The sequence below is a fragment of the Argiope bruennichi genome, chromosome 3 (assembly GCF_947563725.1).
Source record: "Argiope bruennichi chromosome 3, qqArgBrue1.1, whole genome shotgun sequence".
Classification (NCBI taxonomy): Eukaryota; Metazoa; Arthropoda; class Arachnida; order Araneae; family Araneidae; genus Argiope; species Argiope bruennichi.
In genome coordinates, this window is record NC_079153.1 from 87,591,188 (window position 1) to 87,610,020 (window position 18,833).

The 18,833-nt window shown below is 31.0% G+C and overlaps 1 protein-coding gene across 1 annotated transcript in view; it reads right to left on the reverse strand.

Moving 5' to 3' along the window:
- The window catches only part of LOC129963108 (C-Maf-inducing protein-like), a 184,915-nt gene that overhangs the window by 101,503 nt on the left and 64,579 nt on the right, over window positions 1–18,833 (reverse strand). Inside the window, exon 2 of the mRNA XM_056077182.1 lies at window positions 10,123–10,251. Within this exon, the coding sequence (XP_055933157.1) occupies window positions 10,123–10,251 (129 nt within the window). The remainder of the gene's footprint in view (window positions 1–10,122; window positions 10,252–18,833) is intronic.

Here is an 18,833-nt window from a genome sequence, read left to right on the forward strand (position 1 = left end):
CCGAAAATCCGCTTTCATTAGACTTGTAATTAATTTTATTCAAACATTTAAGAAAAATAATCTGAGCGGAAACATCAACACGACGGCATTCATAAAACAAAAACTTTTTTTTTGCATTCCAAATGAATTTGATTAATTCTTATAATCATTTATCTGATGATTTTCACAAAGCAATATAATTAAATTCCATGCTAAACTTTTGCAAACACCTTCCATGTCATTTCGTTTCCTTATGCAATGTTTTTAAAAGAATTTCAATTAACTTGTAGTATAAATAAATTTAATGAAAATAATTTCAAAACAAGTACTTTCACTAATTTCCGAAAAAGTAGGACTTTTCATTTTATTTATTTTATTGCTTATTTATTTCAGCATTTTATTTCCCATTTATAATTTATTATTATAAATACGGTGAATTCTTGAAATCGTCTTTTTTTTAATTCCCCACCAGATGATGTCATTGTTATTTCAAATTACATGAATTTAATTATAAAGTTAAAATAATCTGATAATAAAGTTCTGAAAATATAAAAATATTATACTGCCGTCACAAATATATAAGCACACATTTCAAAACTACAGTACATTAATGAATTAAAAATAAATAACTAAATTCCATTTTTAACATAGATGAAAACATATAGTCAGATGTGTAATGTATACATGCTAGATGTTGTAGTTTCGATTAAAGACTACAGCCAATCGGCTACCAGCCTTTTAAATGACCCTGTTCCTTTTAACGACATCAAGAAATACATAAAAACCATTCTAAATCTGGAATGCAATCAGAATGGGAGAGAAAAAAGGCAAATAAGCTTCATTCCATTAAATATTCCATCGAATTTTGGCCCAGTTTACCTAGCAGAAAATTGGATACAATTATTACTCGCTTAAGAATTGGCCATACGAGAATTACTCATAAACATTTGTTGTTGGGGGAGCCCGCCCTTCGATGTACAATATGCCAATGCATTTTGACAGTTCGACACATTCTCATAGAGGTCCACGTTTTAATTCTCAACGAGTTCAATGTTTTCATTCGCCTCGCCTTGTTTTAAAAGACATCCTTAACAAAGTTCCTCATCCTCATCTTTTTACCTTTTTAAAAATGATAGGATTCTTCTATTTTATATGAGTATTGTTCATTCTCTTTTAATGCTTCAAATCTTTACAGCGGGTTTTTTTTCTCTCTCTAGAATAGAGTATTTGTGAAAGTGAGCATAGGTTTTGAATAACCTTTTAAAATGTGACCATGCACCTTTTTAAATAACCATATGTTTGCATATACCTTACGGTTGGCGCTGCATAATCAGAAATGGTTTTAGCGCCAGTAAACTCCATCAAACTCGATTAAAGACAATTGGCATTATAAATCATCATTATTGGAATCAAAGATGTTGATGCGAAATTAATAAACATGCATTTAAAGGAATGGGCAATCAATGTAAATAGTGTATTTGCTTGTAGTAGTTTGAAAGACCTATCACCAATGGCATAGTGAAGATAAATAGCGACCACAACAAAATATGGCTTCTGCCCCTATGCATCATCAACAACCTTAAATGGATCAGATGTATTCACATATTTTTTGGCTCCTTCATGACATTACATTTTTTAACCCTTTCTAGGGCCGTGGGAAGTATGCTTCTCACCAAATTTATCAATCTTTGTATGAATTTATGTAGGTTGGCATAAGTTCTGACAAATCTTTTTAGAAACTTAGTTGCTTTAGTTCTTCATTTTACACAAAATGATGCGTCTTTATTTGATACTTAATTATTAATTAACCAAATTAATTAATGAATCAAATTAAATTTATCTATTAAGCTAAATGAATCCCTTTTCTTGTTTTAATTTCAAGCCTAAAAATATTTTAACATAATATGACTAGAAAAAAATGGCCCTTTAAAGGGTTAAAGTGGCAAATACACTAATGTTTCATCTCCATGGCAACCTCTTCTTCCCCGGTCACTACGATACAGCTTACCCTTTTTTAAACAGTCTGAATATTGCCGCTATAGTATGGAACAAAATCTTCTCAAAGTGAGCATTTATTGTAGTGGGCATTTGCGTTATACATACATTTTTAAATAAATCTGTTTTAAAATCATATCATATAAATTTTTTTTAAAAAATTCTAACATCGCTAATGAGCACAAATGACGTTTCCTCCTAAAATGTTATACATAAAACTGCTTTCATCTGGAATGTCTGCCATTCTTTTAAAGTTTGAATCATTTGAATCAATTTGATGAATATTTCATTCCCAATATGTTTATGGACGGGTACTTAAGTTTTAAAACAAAAATATTTCATATTTATCGAATCTCCAAGTGTTCAAAGCGAGAGAAACGACATAAATGATAGAGATGAAATAATTTAGAAATCAATACGGACAGTGAAGCACGATATATAATCAATTCTGCAGATAATCAATCAGGCAACAGATCGCAATTATGTAAAGCCTATCAATAAGGAGGAAACTCACAGTTAACAATTAACTTTAATCTTAGAGAACAATATGCATAATTTATTGGATAACAGCTAATATCATTAGTCGTTGCAAACTTAAACACCGCCGTTCATAATTATTCCGAAATTGTAAGATGCTACATTAAATTTGCACTTGTAAATGCCTTGATGTGGTGCCATTATAGCATTTTGCTTACTTTAAAGAACTACAAGTTTTTGAAATTTAATAGGAATTTTAAATTAAATAAATTTTTTAAAAGTTTTCCAAAATTTTCATGAGTGCATTTAAAAAATTAAATTCTTTATTTTAATTATTTCCTATTCTTAACTTTTAAATTTATAATATTTTATAAGGAATATTAAGGGGTATTTTTTATACAAATTTACTTTCGAATGACATAACAATTTTGAAATTAAAATTGTTTTATTTAATTTACAGTTAAGTTCTAAAAATACTAAAATAGTGCGATGTCATTATGAAAATATAACTATAAAAAATTCCGCAATTCTAGTATATTAGGAAATGAAAAATTGCATCCTTCACAATATCAATAGTAAACAATTAAAGTTAAATGAAAGAGTATATAAAAAGAATCGTAAGACTTTATATTTCGAGCAAATTATATCCAATAAAATATGCTGAAAACCCATATTACAGAACCTAAAATGTTTTCAAAATGCATCTACAATTTACAGGAAATCTAAAAATGAAAATATATTTGACATGTAATAATTGCATAACTTTAAAAAATTAATTTTAAAATTAAATATATGTGTACCAAATATTTTATTTAAAGCAATATGTTGCTGAGATAAGTAAAATTATTATAGAAATTTTACAATAGAGTGAAAAAAAATTAAGATTTCTTCTATTATTAGGTATAGTGTCATTAATTCAAAAATTCGTTAAACCTTACTGCAACATTTAACTAAAATTCTAATTATTTTTAACCTAATTGGAATAATCATATCTCGACAGACTTATGGATGGGGTTTTTTAAGAATCTGCATTTATATTTAAGACATATTAGCTTATTTTCTGAAAGAAAGTATACACATAAACTTATTTTATATGCTATTGCCACTAGTTGTAATTGGTTCCGCAAATAATAAAAAAAAAACGATTCCATTATGGGAAAAAACATTACTTCACATTTAATTAAAACTATCACCAATTACTCTGCTATGAAAAAACATTTTTATTTTTATTTTACTACAGATCATTAATATTCAAAGCAAAATGATGATTTAAAAAATAAAATTAGTTTAGTTATATTAACGTCCTGTTTTAAAGCAACACTAGGCTATTTTGGGACGAATCTTATAATTTTAAACTGCGGTCAGAGGACGAGGACAACACCTGAACTGACACCCCCTCTCCAAGCTTCCACACCACATCAACGGGTGGACGTTTGGCCCCGACGGATTTAACATGCACCAGACCCGCTTACACGACAGTTCTTTGGTGGAACTGGGTCTCGAACCTGAAACTCTCCAGTTCCGAAGCCGAAACCTTACCACCAGGCCACCAAAATATAATACAAAGAACTTTACGCAGAATATAAATGATTGTTATTCAGCATTTAAATCGAAGGGGAGAGAAAGACATAGAAAGGCCATCACAGTATTTGCTTGAAATACTAGATTAAGGCACATTTTCGAATAAAAATATTACAATAATAAAAAAAATAATCTAAGAAATAAAGAGTAATTTTATTCATTTTATGAATAACTTATTGTATTTCACTGGAAACTCAAAAGTGCAAGTAGAATCTTCTTTCTAACAGACCAAAAGAAAATCGACTGCGCCAAAAGCGGAAAAGTTCTAGAAACAATTGTTCCCTACTCTATTTCGTCTGAAGCCAAACAAAGATTTGCAAAGTCAACCAAAAAGAAATACATCCTTTCTTCGCTTGCGAGTAATCTTTTCCGATTTCCTTCGAAAAAAAAAAAAAAAAGCACCTTAGGGAAATGGTAATAACGGTAGAAAACCGGCAGCGGGATATCTCAAAGTAAACAAGAGTTCTTTGTCATCGCTTTGTATATTTAGCTCAGTTTCACAGAATAGAAAAGGTACGCGATTCCACGAGAAAACACCGTTCCTCAAATCCGCATGCAAATTGCTTACAAGAGCAGTAAATCGGTACTAAGTGACAAGTTCCTTGTAAAAACCGCAACTCTATTTTGGATTCTGACTCGAAATGAAGAAAGAATTACGAAGCAGTATGACAACAATGATTTAAAAAGCATCAACCACTTTTCTTTTACTTCACTAACAGTTATTGCAAACAAGAATTTTAAAATTTAAGTAGAAATTACCATAAGTATAGTTAGCAAATACATTTTATTTGATTATTTACATTAGATTAACACCATGTTTTTAAGGCTCAAATTATATAATATGATTTAATTTTTTAATTATCAAACGTGATCGATGGCAAGAAAATCCTATTCTCCGAACTTCTAAGTCACATTAACGTGAAAAAGTCTGGCAACGAAAACACATTTAAATAAGAGCAGGGCCAAGTTTTCGGCAGATCTTAGACCTAGACACCAACATTAGAAATTTTTTTCCTTTAGTTATTAACAATGTAATTTGACATCAGGTAGCTGTAAGTCATCGTATACCAATGAATAATATAATATGATTTCCTGCATGCAATCAGTCCAAGAAAGAGTTTCAAAATAAATAAATAAACAACATTTATTTTAAATTACAATTTTATTATATTAATCAACTGCTTGACATTGAAAGTTAATATACTAAGAAGATTAAAAAAATTCTTGACAGTTTTAAATAGTTCCTAAATGTCAAATATAAGGTAACAAATTGGAAAACTTCAGCCAGGGAAAGGACGGGACTGAATGGAATTCTGAGGAAAGCCAGGGTCATTTGGGGCTCTCGCGCCAGTGAAGAGGAAATGTAAATTAATTATACCATTTCTCTATGAGCAAACGAAAGAATATCATAAAATCTAATAGTCAAAGCAAGTCTCATTCTGTTAAAATATATACAGCATGTGCGTACATATCTTGATTGCGAACATTCAAAAGCCATTCCTATCGCAAGGAAAAGCCAAATCTTGGGTGCTGATTCACGATAAGACGGTAATTCGTAAGTCCCTCCTTTTGTCAAATTATTTAAAACATCTTATTTCGACCAGTTAATAACCTCTCATTTCATCCAAACTGACTCTATCCACGCATTAAGAATTTACTTAAGAGTCGACTATTCTCAAGTTCTGAAGTGAATGATGGCAAATATATGCAGTTGCTCAAGGTAGTTGCTACATTGAAGGAAAACATTATTTAAATTTATTCTATCTCATTCTTCAGTAATAAAATAAGTTTCGATTTTTCGAACATGATAAAAATGAGCTCTTGTGTACTTAAAACTTTTTCTAATTTAACTGTATCAATTACTTTTGAAAAACGCGAAGCTCATATTCAGGACAATATATCGCAACTTTAATTTCAGTACAGTACACTCCCGATTATCCGCGGAATTGGGTGGCGCGGCCGCCGCGGATAACAAAAATCGCGGATAATCCGAAAAAAGCTAAAAACGGGTGTAGCAAAAGAGAAAACAGTCATTCCAACTTTGAAAAATCGTTTTATGTACAATAAAACGTAAAATAAACAGCAGGAAATGTTTAACTAACGCTTAATATTTTAGTATATCACTCAAAACTAACCTAAAATGCATTTTGTTAATGAAAACAGAAAAGTGCTTTGTACTTACGAGAGGCGTCAAGGATACACAGAAAAATTAATACATATGTACTGTTTTAATACTGTAATATATTATGTAATTACAAAAGCATAACTGTAAAACTATACCTTTTTAAGAAATCAGTCATTTGTGTTTGCTTCTTGCTTTGGAAGCATTTTCTCATTGCTTGGAAGCAAAAACAAACACTTAGTGCGACAGGCGCGGATAATCCGCCCGCGGATAATCGGGAGTCTACTGTAGTTAGAAACACTAGATTATTACGTTTCACAATCTGATTCTGAGCATTCTTTATTCAATACTCAAAAACGTATATGTGATTTTAAGAAGAAATTAAGAAGAGACGTTGCAATTTTCTGTCTATATAAAAGTCGCCCTTATTTTATTTACGTATGTCAGAATTTTTGGTAGAGGGAAAACCCACAGTATGCACTTGCTAGAAAAGGTGCCAGTTCAACGTGTTACTCAGTTATGTAATACAAAATAATAGTGCAATAGAAGCGAATAGTGCAATATCTGTGCAATAGAAGCGAGCCTGACAAAACCGTTTACCGGTGCTTTTCTATTCAGGAAATGATGCTGTTCCTGCCCCGAAGAATCATTTCCTGATCAGAGAAGCTCTGGTCATTTTGTGTTGTTAGCAAGAATGACATATTCATAGTTCAGTTTACGACCAGTTTTTCTATTTAAAAAAAAACAATAGATGTAGTAAATATGGTTATTTACTCAAAATAATTACGTCAAATATTCATATTATAGACAGTATTATTTAAGCGGGATTTAATAAAAAAAATTAAAGAGTGTCATAAATCTACTTTTTCATATACTTACGGGAAAAAAAATTCACCGATTAAGTATAGTTAAACGGGATCGAACCAAGTGTCTTTGAAGGGTATCCATAAAAATCATCTAGAAACATCAAAACTATAGTTTCAGCAAACGGTTTGAATTATTTTTATTCCTTCACAATTTGTTGTTATATAGAAACTATTATAAGTTGAAAAAAGTTTCGCTACCTTAAAAATAAAAAAATATATAAATTAATTTATTAAATAAGTTAATTTTCCTTGCTGTACTGATTTTTTTTCTTGAAATTCTCCCGATTTCTTAATCATCTATTTTTAACTATAATTGCGTCAACGTACACAAACATGTACATTTAAAAGACAAAATAGGAAGGAGAACAAAATAAGCATAATTAAAAAGTCTAGATTTTTTTTTTTTTAATAGCAAAGTACATGTAAAAAATATGGACTTGAAGGGGGAATAATTTCACAGCAGGGGAAGAAAATTGAGTGAATGTTTACGAAAATTTATAATTATTTGCTCATAAAACTTCTAAGTGTGTGTGTGTATGTGCGTGCAAGAACCATATGCTAAATTTCATTCATCTTATTCGTTCGCATGCGCGTACAATCAAGATAAGTTATATTAGCGTTTCGTTTTAAAGCAATACTGGGGGTATTTTGAGACGGACCTCGTAATTTTGAACAGCGGTTAGATGACGAGGACAACACCTGAGCTGACACCTCCCTCTCCAAATGTGCGCACCACACTAGCTGGAGGGCATACACAGACAATCAAATATATACGTAAAAATAAAACTTTCAGATTAGAGTAGGTCTAAAACATTGAAATTCATCAGCATGTGGAAGTAGAATTTTGAATTCTAAAATAACATTTTATATTTATTGCTTTAATCCTATGCTCGGCGTACCGACCGAGAGGATAAAAGTCCAAAGTACCATGGAGATATCACTTTAGAGCTTTTATGTCACTTTTTAAAGTCAAATAAAATGGGAGAGCAAAAAATCTTATGTATGCCTCTTACCCTCACTATGCCACTGCGTATACGAGAACAAAAAAATACGGCAATTGCAGAAACGGCTAAAGAGTGTGCACAAGGGATTATGGCCCACTTGGCAAAATAACGCACTAAACAAAGAAAAAAGACAATAGCAGCAAAAGGTTAGCAACCTTTTCCCTTTTCTTAAATCGTTTCCGTTGCCTCGGAAGACAAAAAGCGAGTGGCATCTGACGTCATTACCGGGAACGGGCCCGACCTGCTTGACATGTCGGTCGATATGGGATGACAGCTGTCGCATTCCACACGGAAGTCGACGACACAACTGCGTCGAGCATGTCAATGGATCGTGGAAGAAGAGAGATGAAGAAACAGATGACCTGACTTTGATACCCAAATTAGGTAAGGATAGGACGGAATGTATATGGGGTGACAGAATTCCGAATGCCATGGTTACGATGTGATTGGTTTTCGAAATGGAAACTTCCATAAAATAAAAGTTCGGTATCGAGAATAATTTGATAGTTTCCGAAAGGTACGGTAAATTCCAAGTGGTGTAATAATAGTAATCGTGGTTGGATTTTAAAAGATGAAGGAAGAGAAAACAACTTCCACCGGAAAGAAGGCGGAAATAACTTTTATTACGATTTATTAAGTTTCTCAATGCGTTCCAGATTTTAAAAAAAATTTAAATATACATTAATTCTTATGTGTATATTTGAGTATTTGAACAATCATACTTGAATTTAATAAACGAAATAGACATTTTTTTAAATGTCTTTTTTTATTCACTAGAATATATATTTATATCTTTACAACGTATGCATTTCCTATCTTTGTTTAAAATTATAAATTTAGTGAACTTTCATGAAAATAATCCTTTCATGGCTGCCTTTTTTCTTTCCTTTTTGACTATTTCCTTTTTATTATGTTATTTTATTTAACAAACCATTCAATTTTGGAAACTTTTGCACGATATAGTGCAAATTCCAGCATAATGAAGAGGCCGCAGTGGCTTTGTGGTAAGGGTTCGTCATGGTTTTCAGTTCGAGACCCAATTCCACCGAAGAACCGCCGTGCAAGTGGAGGTCTAATGCACATTAAATCCATCAGGGCTAAACATCCTCCCACTAGTGTGGTGTAGAAGTCAGGAGAGAGGGTGCCAGCTCAAGTGTCGTCCACGGCATCTGATTGAGGTTCAAAATTATCAGGTTCGTCCCAAAATAGACCTATCGTTGCTTTAAAACACGACGCTAATATAACTGAACTGATCCGAACCAAATATAAAGAATTGCCAAAACAATGAACGGAAATGGGTCACATTTAAATCCTCCAGATCAATATATAAAATGCATTCTAAAAGAAAAGAGAGAGAGAGAGAGAGAGAAAGTAGATTATGTTCCAAGAAATTAATCAATTTTCATCTTTAGATAAAGCTATGATACACATAACGCACAACTTTCATATATTTTAAAAGTTATAAAATGTATCAATTGCTTTTAAAATGTGTTCGAATGAAATTAAAAACAATTTGTTCCTTTCATACATGAAGTGGCAAAAATAGCAAGTATGAAATGAAATTCAAATTTTGAAATATGTATATGAAATTTTGCAAACAGACAGCATATCGATGCACCAAAGAGTTAACAAAAGGAAGGGGGGGGGAGAGAAACAATAACGACGGAAATGTTAAAGGATTCATGAGCTCTTGATCGGTAAATTCCAACACTATTAACTTTGCCCCTATACCATAACATGACTTTAATTGGGAAATGAAATTGCTACATTATCAGAAATTCAGAATTTATCTATTTTCTTTAAAAAGAAGGAAAAAGGGTATGCAGTAACAACTTTCTCGATTACATCAACTTAAGCTGTCTTCGGTAGTAAGGCTTTCATATGTGCATTAAAAAAGATGTTACACCTTCATTCCTCAAAAAAAACAAAAGAAGGGGGGGAACAGAGTTAGATTCTATCTGTAGGTCTCCATATTTATCAGAACATTCGAATGCTTAAGTAAGAAACAGGTCCAGAAAAAGCAAAAAGCAAAAAACATTGCTCCGGAGCCGGAAACCTAACTGTTTTCGTTTGATTGGGGATAAAGAAAAGCACTCACCTGGAGCAGCAGCGAACCATCAGGCAAATCGACGCAGACGCAATATTTCTGAGTGGTTTCGCACGTGACTAAGATGTAAACGTCTTCTATGAGGGCATATTGGACGGCTTCCTCCATAAACCCGCAAGGCTGCAGGAGAAGAAAAAAAAAAAAAAAAACATGATAAGAAAAATATTTTTTATATAAAAATTTTGATAAAGAAATTTTTAAAAAAATTCAAAATATATTCTAAATAATATTTGCACTAACAGAAATATTAGCAAAATTGGAGAATAAAATTAATACACGATGCAAGCATAAAGAAAAAAAAATTCATTGATGTAGCGGTTACATAACTCTACTACCTTCTCTTTTGATACAACAGATGCTGATACTTTATTAACATTAAAGTATATTTCCCATGATCCTTCTTGGAGGTTATTATTAAATTAATTCTAAGTGAGTGTCGTGTATTTTCGTATTCGTGTTTGTTTTGTCTTGTGAAATGTGGAACTTATAAAATAACTGTTCCGGAAACTTGTTCATTATTTTCATCTACCTCATAATGAAGTTATAAAGAGTCTCGTCCCTTTACAATAGTCGTTTGGATAATACATTATTTGCGCGTCATTAAAATTACACATTTACGTCTATTCCAATATTATGTTCATGCAGCGAGACCCCCTATCCTAATGTGTTAAAAGAATTTTGTTTAATAATATAGTAAAGTTGAAAAGAGTCTGTAGTCCTCTAAGAAGTTCAAAAAAATAATGTGTAAAAAAGCTAATTTAAAAATGCGACGCTAATGTGGTGATACCGTTAGGGAAACAATCTAATCTACTGTTGGAATTATGTTAAAAATGTTTATAAAACATTTCTAAAATTCAGGAAAGATTTGCACGATTATAAAATTGGTATAATTAAAAAAAGTCAATTTAAAAATTTTTTAAAACGGTGTGAAATTTATTTTGGTGCAATAATATTTTCAAAAGTTATCGCTTGAAACACGCCCAAATTCAGCTTAACTCGTAATTAATTAAAACTTTAATCAAAATTTCAAGAACATCGATCCGAGGTGCACATTCCCACCTCCCAAGAGATATATGCGCGAAATTTAGTAACTGTAGGTCAAAGACTCTGTCCAGTAAATTGCCAAAACACACACACTTAACTTTATTAGTAGTAGAAATAGAGATAAATATCATGTAAAAAAAAACGCATTGAGTGAAAAGAATGTCATATGACCTTTATCATATTTTAAACTTAATCGGCCAGCGGGAAGAGGCATTTTTCCAAAATGTATATTCAATTTCTTCAATACAAAATAAAGCTTTAATAAAGCAAAATAAAGCTTCGCGTCTCTCAATATCTCTTTACTAATAATACATTAGAATATATGCATGCATGCGTGTGTGTTGGTATCGAACCGTTAGACCCAGATTAATTCGGTGCAGTTATACTTTGGAAGATGGGAATACGCATGCAATAAATACAATGATTTTTTTTTGAAATTTTAATTAGCATTTCAATTAATAAAAAATAAGCAAAATTTCAAAGGGTTTTTTTTGGCAATAATTAATAAAATATCATTGCACAAAACGGACTGTTATACTATTTTAAAATTTAAAAAAGTTGTCTTTATGATAGCAATTTAATTATCCTGTAAGTTTTTCCTGCATTTAGAAAAGTTTTTAAAAATTGTATAATTTTCAACAGTAGACAAGTTCACACGTTTTCTGTTATTTCATCGAATATGTAATCGTATAACTTTCTTTTTTCAGTATTCAAAGGTAAGGAAGAAAAATTCTGTGTAATATCTATGTATATTTAGACGGGGAATAAGAAAGCGAAGTTACAATACCATGGAAGTTAGAAAAATGGATTATGCTAATAGTTACGATTTATTGCTTAATAGCAGTAGGATGTCGTGGGACCCGATTCTGCCAGGAGGGTGATTCACACATAGAACAGAACCGGTCTAATACTATTAAAATACCACGGCTTTGGTAACTATCAGCATTTAATATTGAAAGATATTTTCTTGGGGCTGGGGGGGGGAGGAAATATAAATTTACACTTAAGAAATTTAATTGAAAATACATACAGTCTACATTCAATGTGAACGAAATGGTCGCCAAATGCAACTAATATAAAATAACTGACAAAATCAAAAAGCCCACCTCCATTCTATCGATTTCATAAATTTTTTTATATTTATATTTTATATATATTTTTTGATAAAAGTGAATGAACCATAATTATACTATTAATGATAATCTGCTCTTGACTATCTTCCATTTTCAGAAGATATATCCAAGATATTGTTCAGTTTAATCATGTATTCTTTATGGAGAAAAACAAGGGCAGAGTCCCCCCCCCATTGTACTTTGGTTGTATTAACAACCACTTTACCGAGTTCATCATTTTTTATTTTTTTATTTTCATCTAAATGATTAAATTAAAACTATTCACACTGTGAGCGAGCAGTTGGCGTCGAAAGCGGTTAATATTATGCGAGTACATGAGAAAATCAGATTGGAATATTCCCAATTTTTTAAAAAAGTAATCGGATACTTATTAAACGATTCCGTGAAAATAAGAATTAAAATTCCCTAAGCAAAACAAATATCAATCATATATTAACGATTTTAAGTAATAATAATACCTAGCAGAGAGCGAGAACAAGATCATTAGAGAAAAAGGGAAAGAAATGTTACGAAGGAAAAGTTCTTTTTCTCTCTTACTTAAAAACAACAGAAATGCTAAGTCGTGCAAGAGAATAAAGGTAATGAGCAAACATATGTACTTTCGCCTTCGCTGCCTATTAATATTATTCTTAGCGTAGGAATATTGCTGAAGTAAATATTTTTATGAGGGCGCATTAAAAATCCTTTCCAATTAAAGAGTCGATGAAGTAAGGAGAAGGAGCTCACATTTGATAAGCTCCTCATTAATATTTACGATCTCATTAATAATTTCCTTCATTAAAAGAATGAATCTTGAATAAAGGAGACACTAATGGACGTACCTGAATTTAAATAGCATCGCTTTTAAAATATGCCAAGGAAAATTTTTATATCGCAGTAATACTGTTGTCACTAAAAGCATAGGTTATATGTATAACTTTACTCCTGTTTCTGGAAACTTATAAATTAAAATTAAATTTTTCTTCGCCTATTTTAAACACATAGTAAGCCTTTTCAATTCTTGTCTTTTGTTCTCGACCCTTTTAGGCTCACTGACACACAAAAAAAAAAAAAAGAAACATTTTCCGAGCACTAATACATTACATATCAAGAAAATAATACCAATTAATTAATGACAAACCTTATGATAAAAAATATAAGTGCTTTCTCATTTAAAATATATGTATGTCAGATATCGTTTTTGAAATTTTAAAAGAAATATTTTTACGACTTATATAAACATCCAACAACATTAAGTATTTGATTTCCTATTATCGCCTTATATTTGTTTTAAATGCATTAACAATTTTAACTTTTATGTATTTTGCCAAAATCTGGACTATAATTGAACAAAGAATACATATTAAGCTTTTTTTCAGGAATTGCTGTTAAAAAAGCGTGTAAACAACTATTTAATAAAATCAAGAGTATTTGGATACTGTAAAATATTTAAAGAAGGTAACGGATTCGTCACAATTGTATCAAACTCAAAAACGTTGAAAACTACCTGAATTGAGGCGAGATAACTCATGAGTTTTGCACCACGATTATGCGTCTTCTCATAAAGTCATTATAATTAGTAAATCATCAATTTTTTTAAACGGTCCTCAGAACTCTGTGTGTACCAAATATTGCACCGTGTGACTTCCTCTTATTTCCCTATGTTGAAACTGCCTTTGTGGTCACCGTTTCGGGTCAACTGAAGAGGAGGGGAATCGCTAAAAATACTAAAAGTATTTCAAGAAAACGACTTCAGAGCATGTTTTGAGGATCAGAAATGCATTGCAATTGGATGAGATTACTTTCAAAGATGTAGCAAATATTAAGCTATTAAAACTAATATCTTTTTTATAGTAATATACTAAATACTCTTTTTTTCTTACAGTAGTTTATAGAAACATAAATATTCCATTACTCTGTTAATTTCTGTCTACGTAACATTTTAAATCAAAATTACTTGGGCTTAATGATGTTGATGAATTTGAGTCCAGCACGTAATTCCGAAATTTTCTACGTAATCGCATTCTAAAGTCACGATTAAAATTGATCATATCAAATCAGTCAATGTTACATTTTGTAACTACATGGGGAGTATTGCAGATAGAATTTTTTTTAATTTGAACCCTCATAAATTGAAGAGAGATGCGCAGATTCTTCACTCCATTACTTAGCCAATATGAGGATTTATAAAGAAAAAAAGAATAATAAAAAATAACAAAATATATTATTTGCTTTTCTTTTTTTAAAAGCCAAAAGAAATTATCAATGAAAAAATATATGTAATTTTTATTTCTTTCTGCTACTTTCTATGCTTTTAAATTATATATATAATAATAATTATTATTATCTGGACTTCATCCAACTCCCCGTTCGGCATCCATACATCTCACTGCTCAAATCTAGGTTGCAAGTTGCGTGCAGAGACTCTAGCATGTTTCAGATAGAAGTCAAATCACTTTGGCTTTTAGTGCATCAAAACGACTAAACAAATGAAAACAAAGCCAGAGTCCCATTTATGCAAATCTGTTGTTTCATCGTTTATTCTGGTGAAAATATCGTGTAGATTTAGCAGCATGAAAAAAAAGTTCAATCACGCTACCCAATTCTTTAACGTTCAGAAAAACATCCCTTATTAATTAATTAATTATTTTTCTTTACTGCCCGACTTGCTTTCAGTTATAAACATAAATAAAAACTCAAAAACCACTGTTCCGATGACTGAATAACAGCGCTTTAATAATGTAAACATAACCTTCCCAAACAATGAAATAGCGGTTAACTTAACAGAATGCCGCACTTTTAAAAACAAACACACCGAGTGGTCAGTCACGCAAGCATTTTAATGAAATGCTAATAAAGGATCCCACCCTTCTCCTATGTTTATCTTGTGGCGGCACGTGAGCAAGGTGAACGTGTGTCTCAGAGAATGGTCTTAACACTCTTACTATAGAGAAACCTATAAAAGTTTCAATGTCAAAATTTAACAGGTATGCTATTTTTTTCTTTTTTCACCCTCTTTTGCTATACAAATTTGCCAAATATTCTGAAAAGCAATTACTTTTTTGGGTGGATCCATAATTCCGATCATATTTTACGATGACAATTAATGGTTATCGCAGATAAAATGACATCAAATAAAAATGTTAAAAATATATATAATGTCTAACAAGTGAGGTTTTTTTTTCTCTCTCTCTCTCTCTCACCACCCATATCCAATACGAAATCGTATTTCAAAGATACATCTTTAGTGCAGAAAATAATCTCTTGTTTAACCTTTCAAAGGGCCATTTTTTTCTAGTCATATTATTTTAAAATATTTTGAGGCTTGATATTAGAATAAGAAAAGGGATTCATTTAGCTTATTAGATAAATTTAATTTGATTAATTAATTTGGTTAATTACTAATTAAGTAACAAATCAAGACACATCATTTTGTGTGAGATAAAGAACTGAAGCATCTAAGTTTCTGTCTTTCTAAAAAAAATGTGTCAGAACTGATGCCAACCTACATAATTTCATAAAAAGATAAATTTGGTAGGAAACATACTTCCCACGGCCCTAGAAAGGGTGAAAATCCTTAAAGTATTTTATACTGAATTAAACGTTTTAGAGAACAATGTCATAATTCTCTTTCCAGACAGCATGGGGGAAGGGGGGGGGGTGATATATGTTCGTTAGAAAGAAAAATAAGTTCACAAACTGATTTTTTTCCGAGTATCAGGATCTACTTCCCATTCTCCCTTCTCGTGGTGTGCAACTTTTCTTTACTATATATATATATTATTCAAGCCACAAATTAACCCACCCCTCCCCATTACTTCAAATGATCAGAGCTAAGCTTATCAAATAACCAGTATTACCAATTACATAATTCTGAATGAAAAAGACTGAGAGCTGAAATGCTTGGTATGTAAAGAGATTTTATTAAATATCAGAATCATCCAGGTGTTGGTGAGCGCGGTTTCTAAATGCTACAATCAGTTTTGACTATGCATGAAATAGGTAAACTTATGTAACTTTCATAAATAATTATAGCTAACAGAATGATGGGGGAAAAAATCTGTTTTAAAGCTACACTAGGTCGTGTTTAGGGATTAACCTCAAAAATTCGAAATACTAACCATCATCCCCTATCAGTTCTAATCAACAACAGGCGTGGAAATTTTCAATTTTAGGTTTTCTCTAATGATATTATTTTTATCATAAATTGAAAATAAAGAATCAGTTCAACGCTTTCAAATAAAAAGCATAGACACATTAATTACAAATAACTATGAATAATGGTGATTTTCCTTGCATAAAGGTATGGTTTTAAATAAAATTGAAAATGATAAATTTGTTTTCTGGATTTTGGAAAAATTCAAAATAAATCTGCCTTAAAAACACATTTGTATATTTAAAAAAAATGCAGCTTTATAATGAAATGAGTTTTATTCGGATCGAATAGGTGGCACTTTTACACAAAAACAAATGCAGTGATAAAACTATAGTTTAATGGTCTGATTAAGTGACTGATAAAAGCAACTTTTAGAAAAAGTTGCAACATTATTTACTACAGAGAAATTTTGGATAATTTGGCATGTTCTTCAAAAAAAAAAAAAAAAAAATTAACTGATTCGGATAATTTCTGATTTGTACTTCATGAAAATAAATTGTTGTTAACTGTTATATAAAAATGAATGAGTCAAATCATGATTTAATGGCATTTCATTTCATATATATATAAAATACTCCAGTCCAAAATATGTCCAGAAAAAAAATTCTCTTCGTCCAATAATCTTATCTACAATCACGACTTATATTAATCACCGAATACCCCCTATTGCCAATAAGATGAAGATAATTGATTGGACGTTAATGATCGGTAAGAAAATTCCACAATATTTCGGATTTAGTTTAGTTATATTAACGTCTCTTTTTAAAGCAACATTAGGCTACTTTGGGACGGACCTCGTAATTTTGAACTGCGGTCAGATGACGAGGAAAAACCCGAGCTGGCACCCCCCGTCCAAACTTCCGCACCACACTAATGGGAGGACGTTTGATCCCAACGGATTTAACATGTACCAGACCCGCTTACACGACAGTTCTTCGGTGGAATCGGGTCTCAAAACTGAAACTCCGAAGCCGAGAACTTACCACCAGGCCACCGCGGCCCCACAATACTTCGGGATGTTGAACTAACAAGCTAAAAACAAATGCAACATTTTAATCAAAGCCATAAACGGACTGAAACATTTAACAACAGGCACACTTTCTCAATCCAGTAAAAGGTTAATCCAGTAAAAGGTTATCCAGTAAAAGGTTCTTTTAAGGTTACCTCCGTGAAATCCCGACCGTTTAAAACTTAAAACAAGTTATAAAGAGCCATTATACACTAACTTAATAGATATTTTTCGAATAAAATATTGGGTAAAGATTGAAAATTTTCCACATTACAAAACGGATTCTCCAATTTTAAATGTCACTGTTCCAACGTTGAAATTTTATAAGAGCTTTTTCATGTAAAAAATATCAGCAGAAACGCTTAATATAGCACGTTAAATAATTCAATCGATGAAATAGAAGATATGAGAGAAAATGAAACCGAATATAGCACGCGAAATGTTCATTTCCTTGTAGAATCATATTATCTATCAGCAGGAATATTTTCCATTTTAGATCGAATAGGCAATGTCACAGTTTATGGAGTCATCAAATGAAATGATAATACACATATATCTTAAATGATTGAATGACATGTTACAATTTTTCTCTTAAAGTGGGGAAAAAATTTCAATGATGAATATTTAGAAAGATGAAGAAGCTATTTTAAAACAAAAAGTGAAACTATTAACAGGAATGACTGCCACTAGTTCAATAATTTCGATAATACTAAGCAGATTTATAATACTAATGTGATGATATAATATCTGATTTATAATACTATTTTTATTCAAGCATATTTTCAATCAATTTCATTAGCAACGTTGAAAGTAATTTTTTAATATAATTAAAAAGTAATTAATGTTTCTCTATTACATTTCAAACATTCTTTTAATTTTTCAGCATTTCGTAAATTAACTTACACGAGGGGAAAGAGCATGAATAAGTTTTGAAAAATTAAATGGCATCAGTAGAAAACTACAAAAATTCATTCCTGAGTTGTCAATTAGACCTTCAGATCACTTTATATTCACTTTAAAAATAGTCTGCAATGCTTTACATGATCAAAAACATGTCAATGTTTAACAAAAAATTGTTTAATTACGGAAATTATTAATTCTGGTAATATTACGAAAAATCTGCATACGGCATTTTAATTTAGCATTCTCAATTCATTTCTATCACTTTTCAGTTAGATAACTATTGAGTGGATTTCAAAGGGGGGGGAGAGTATAATTTGTAGATGTGAAATGAAAAAAAAAAAAAAATGTTTGTAATCAGATTTTTTTTAATAAACAATTCAGTAGCAAAAGTTATTTGCTGCTAATATATTGTTAAATACAAGATAACAAGCAGCATCACTCATTCTCTCTTTTGAACATCCCATCTGCTGGGTCAACT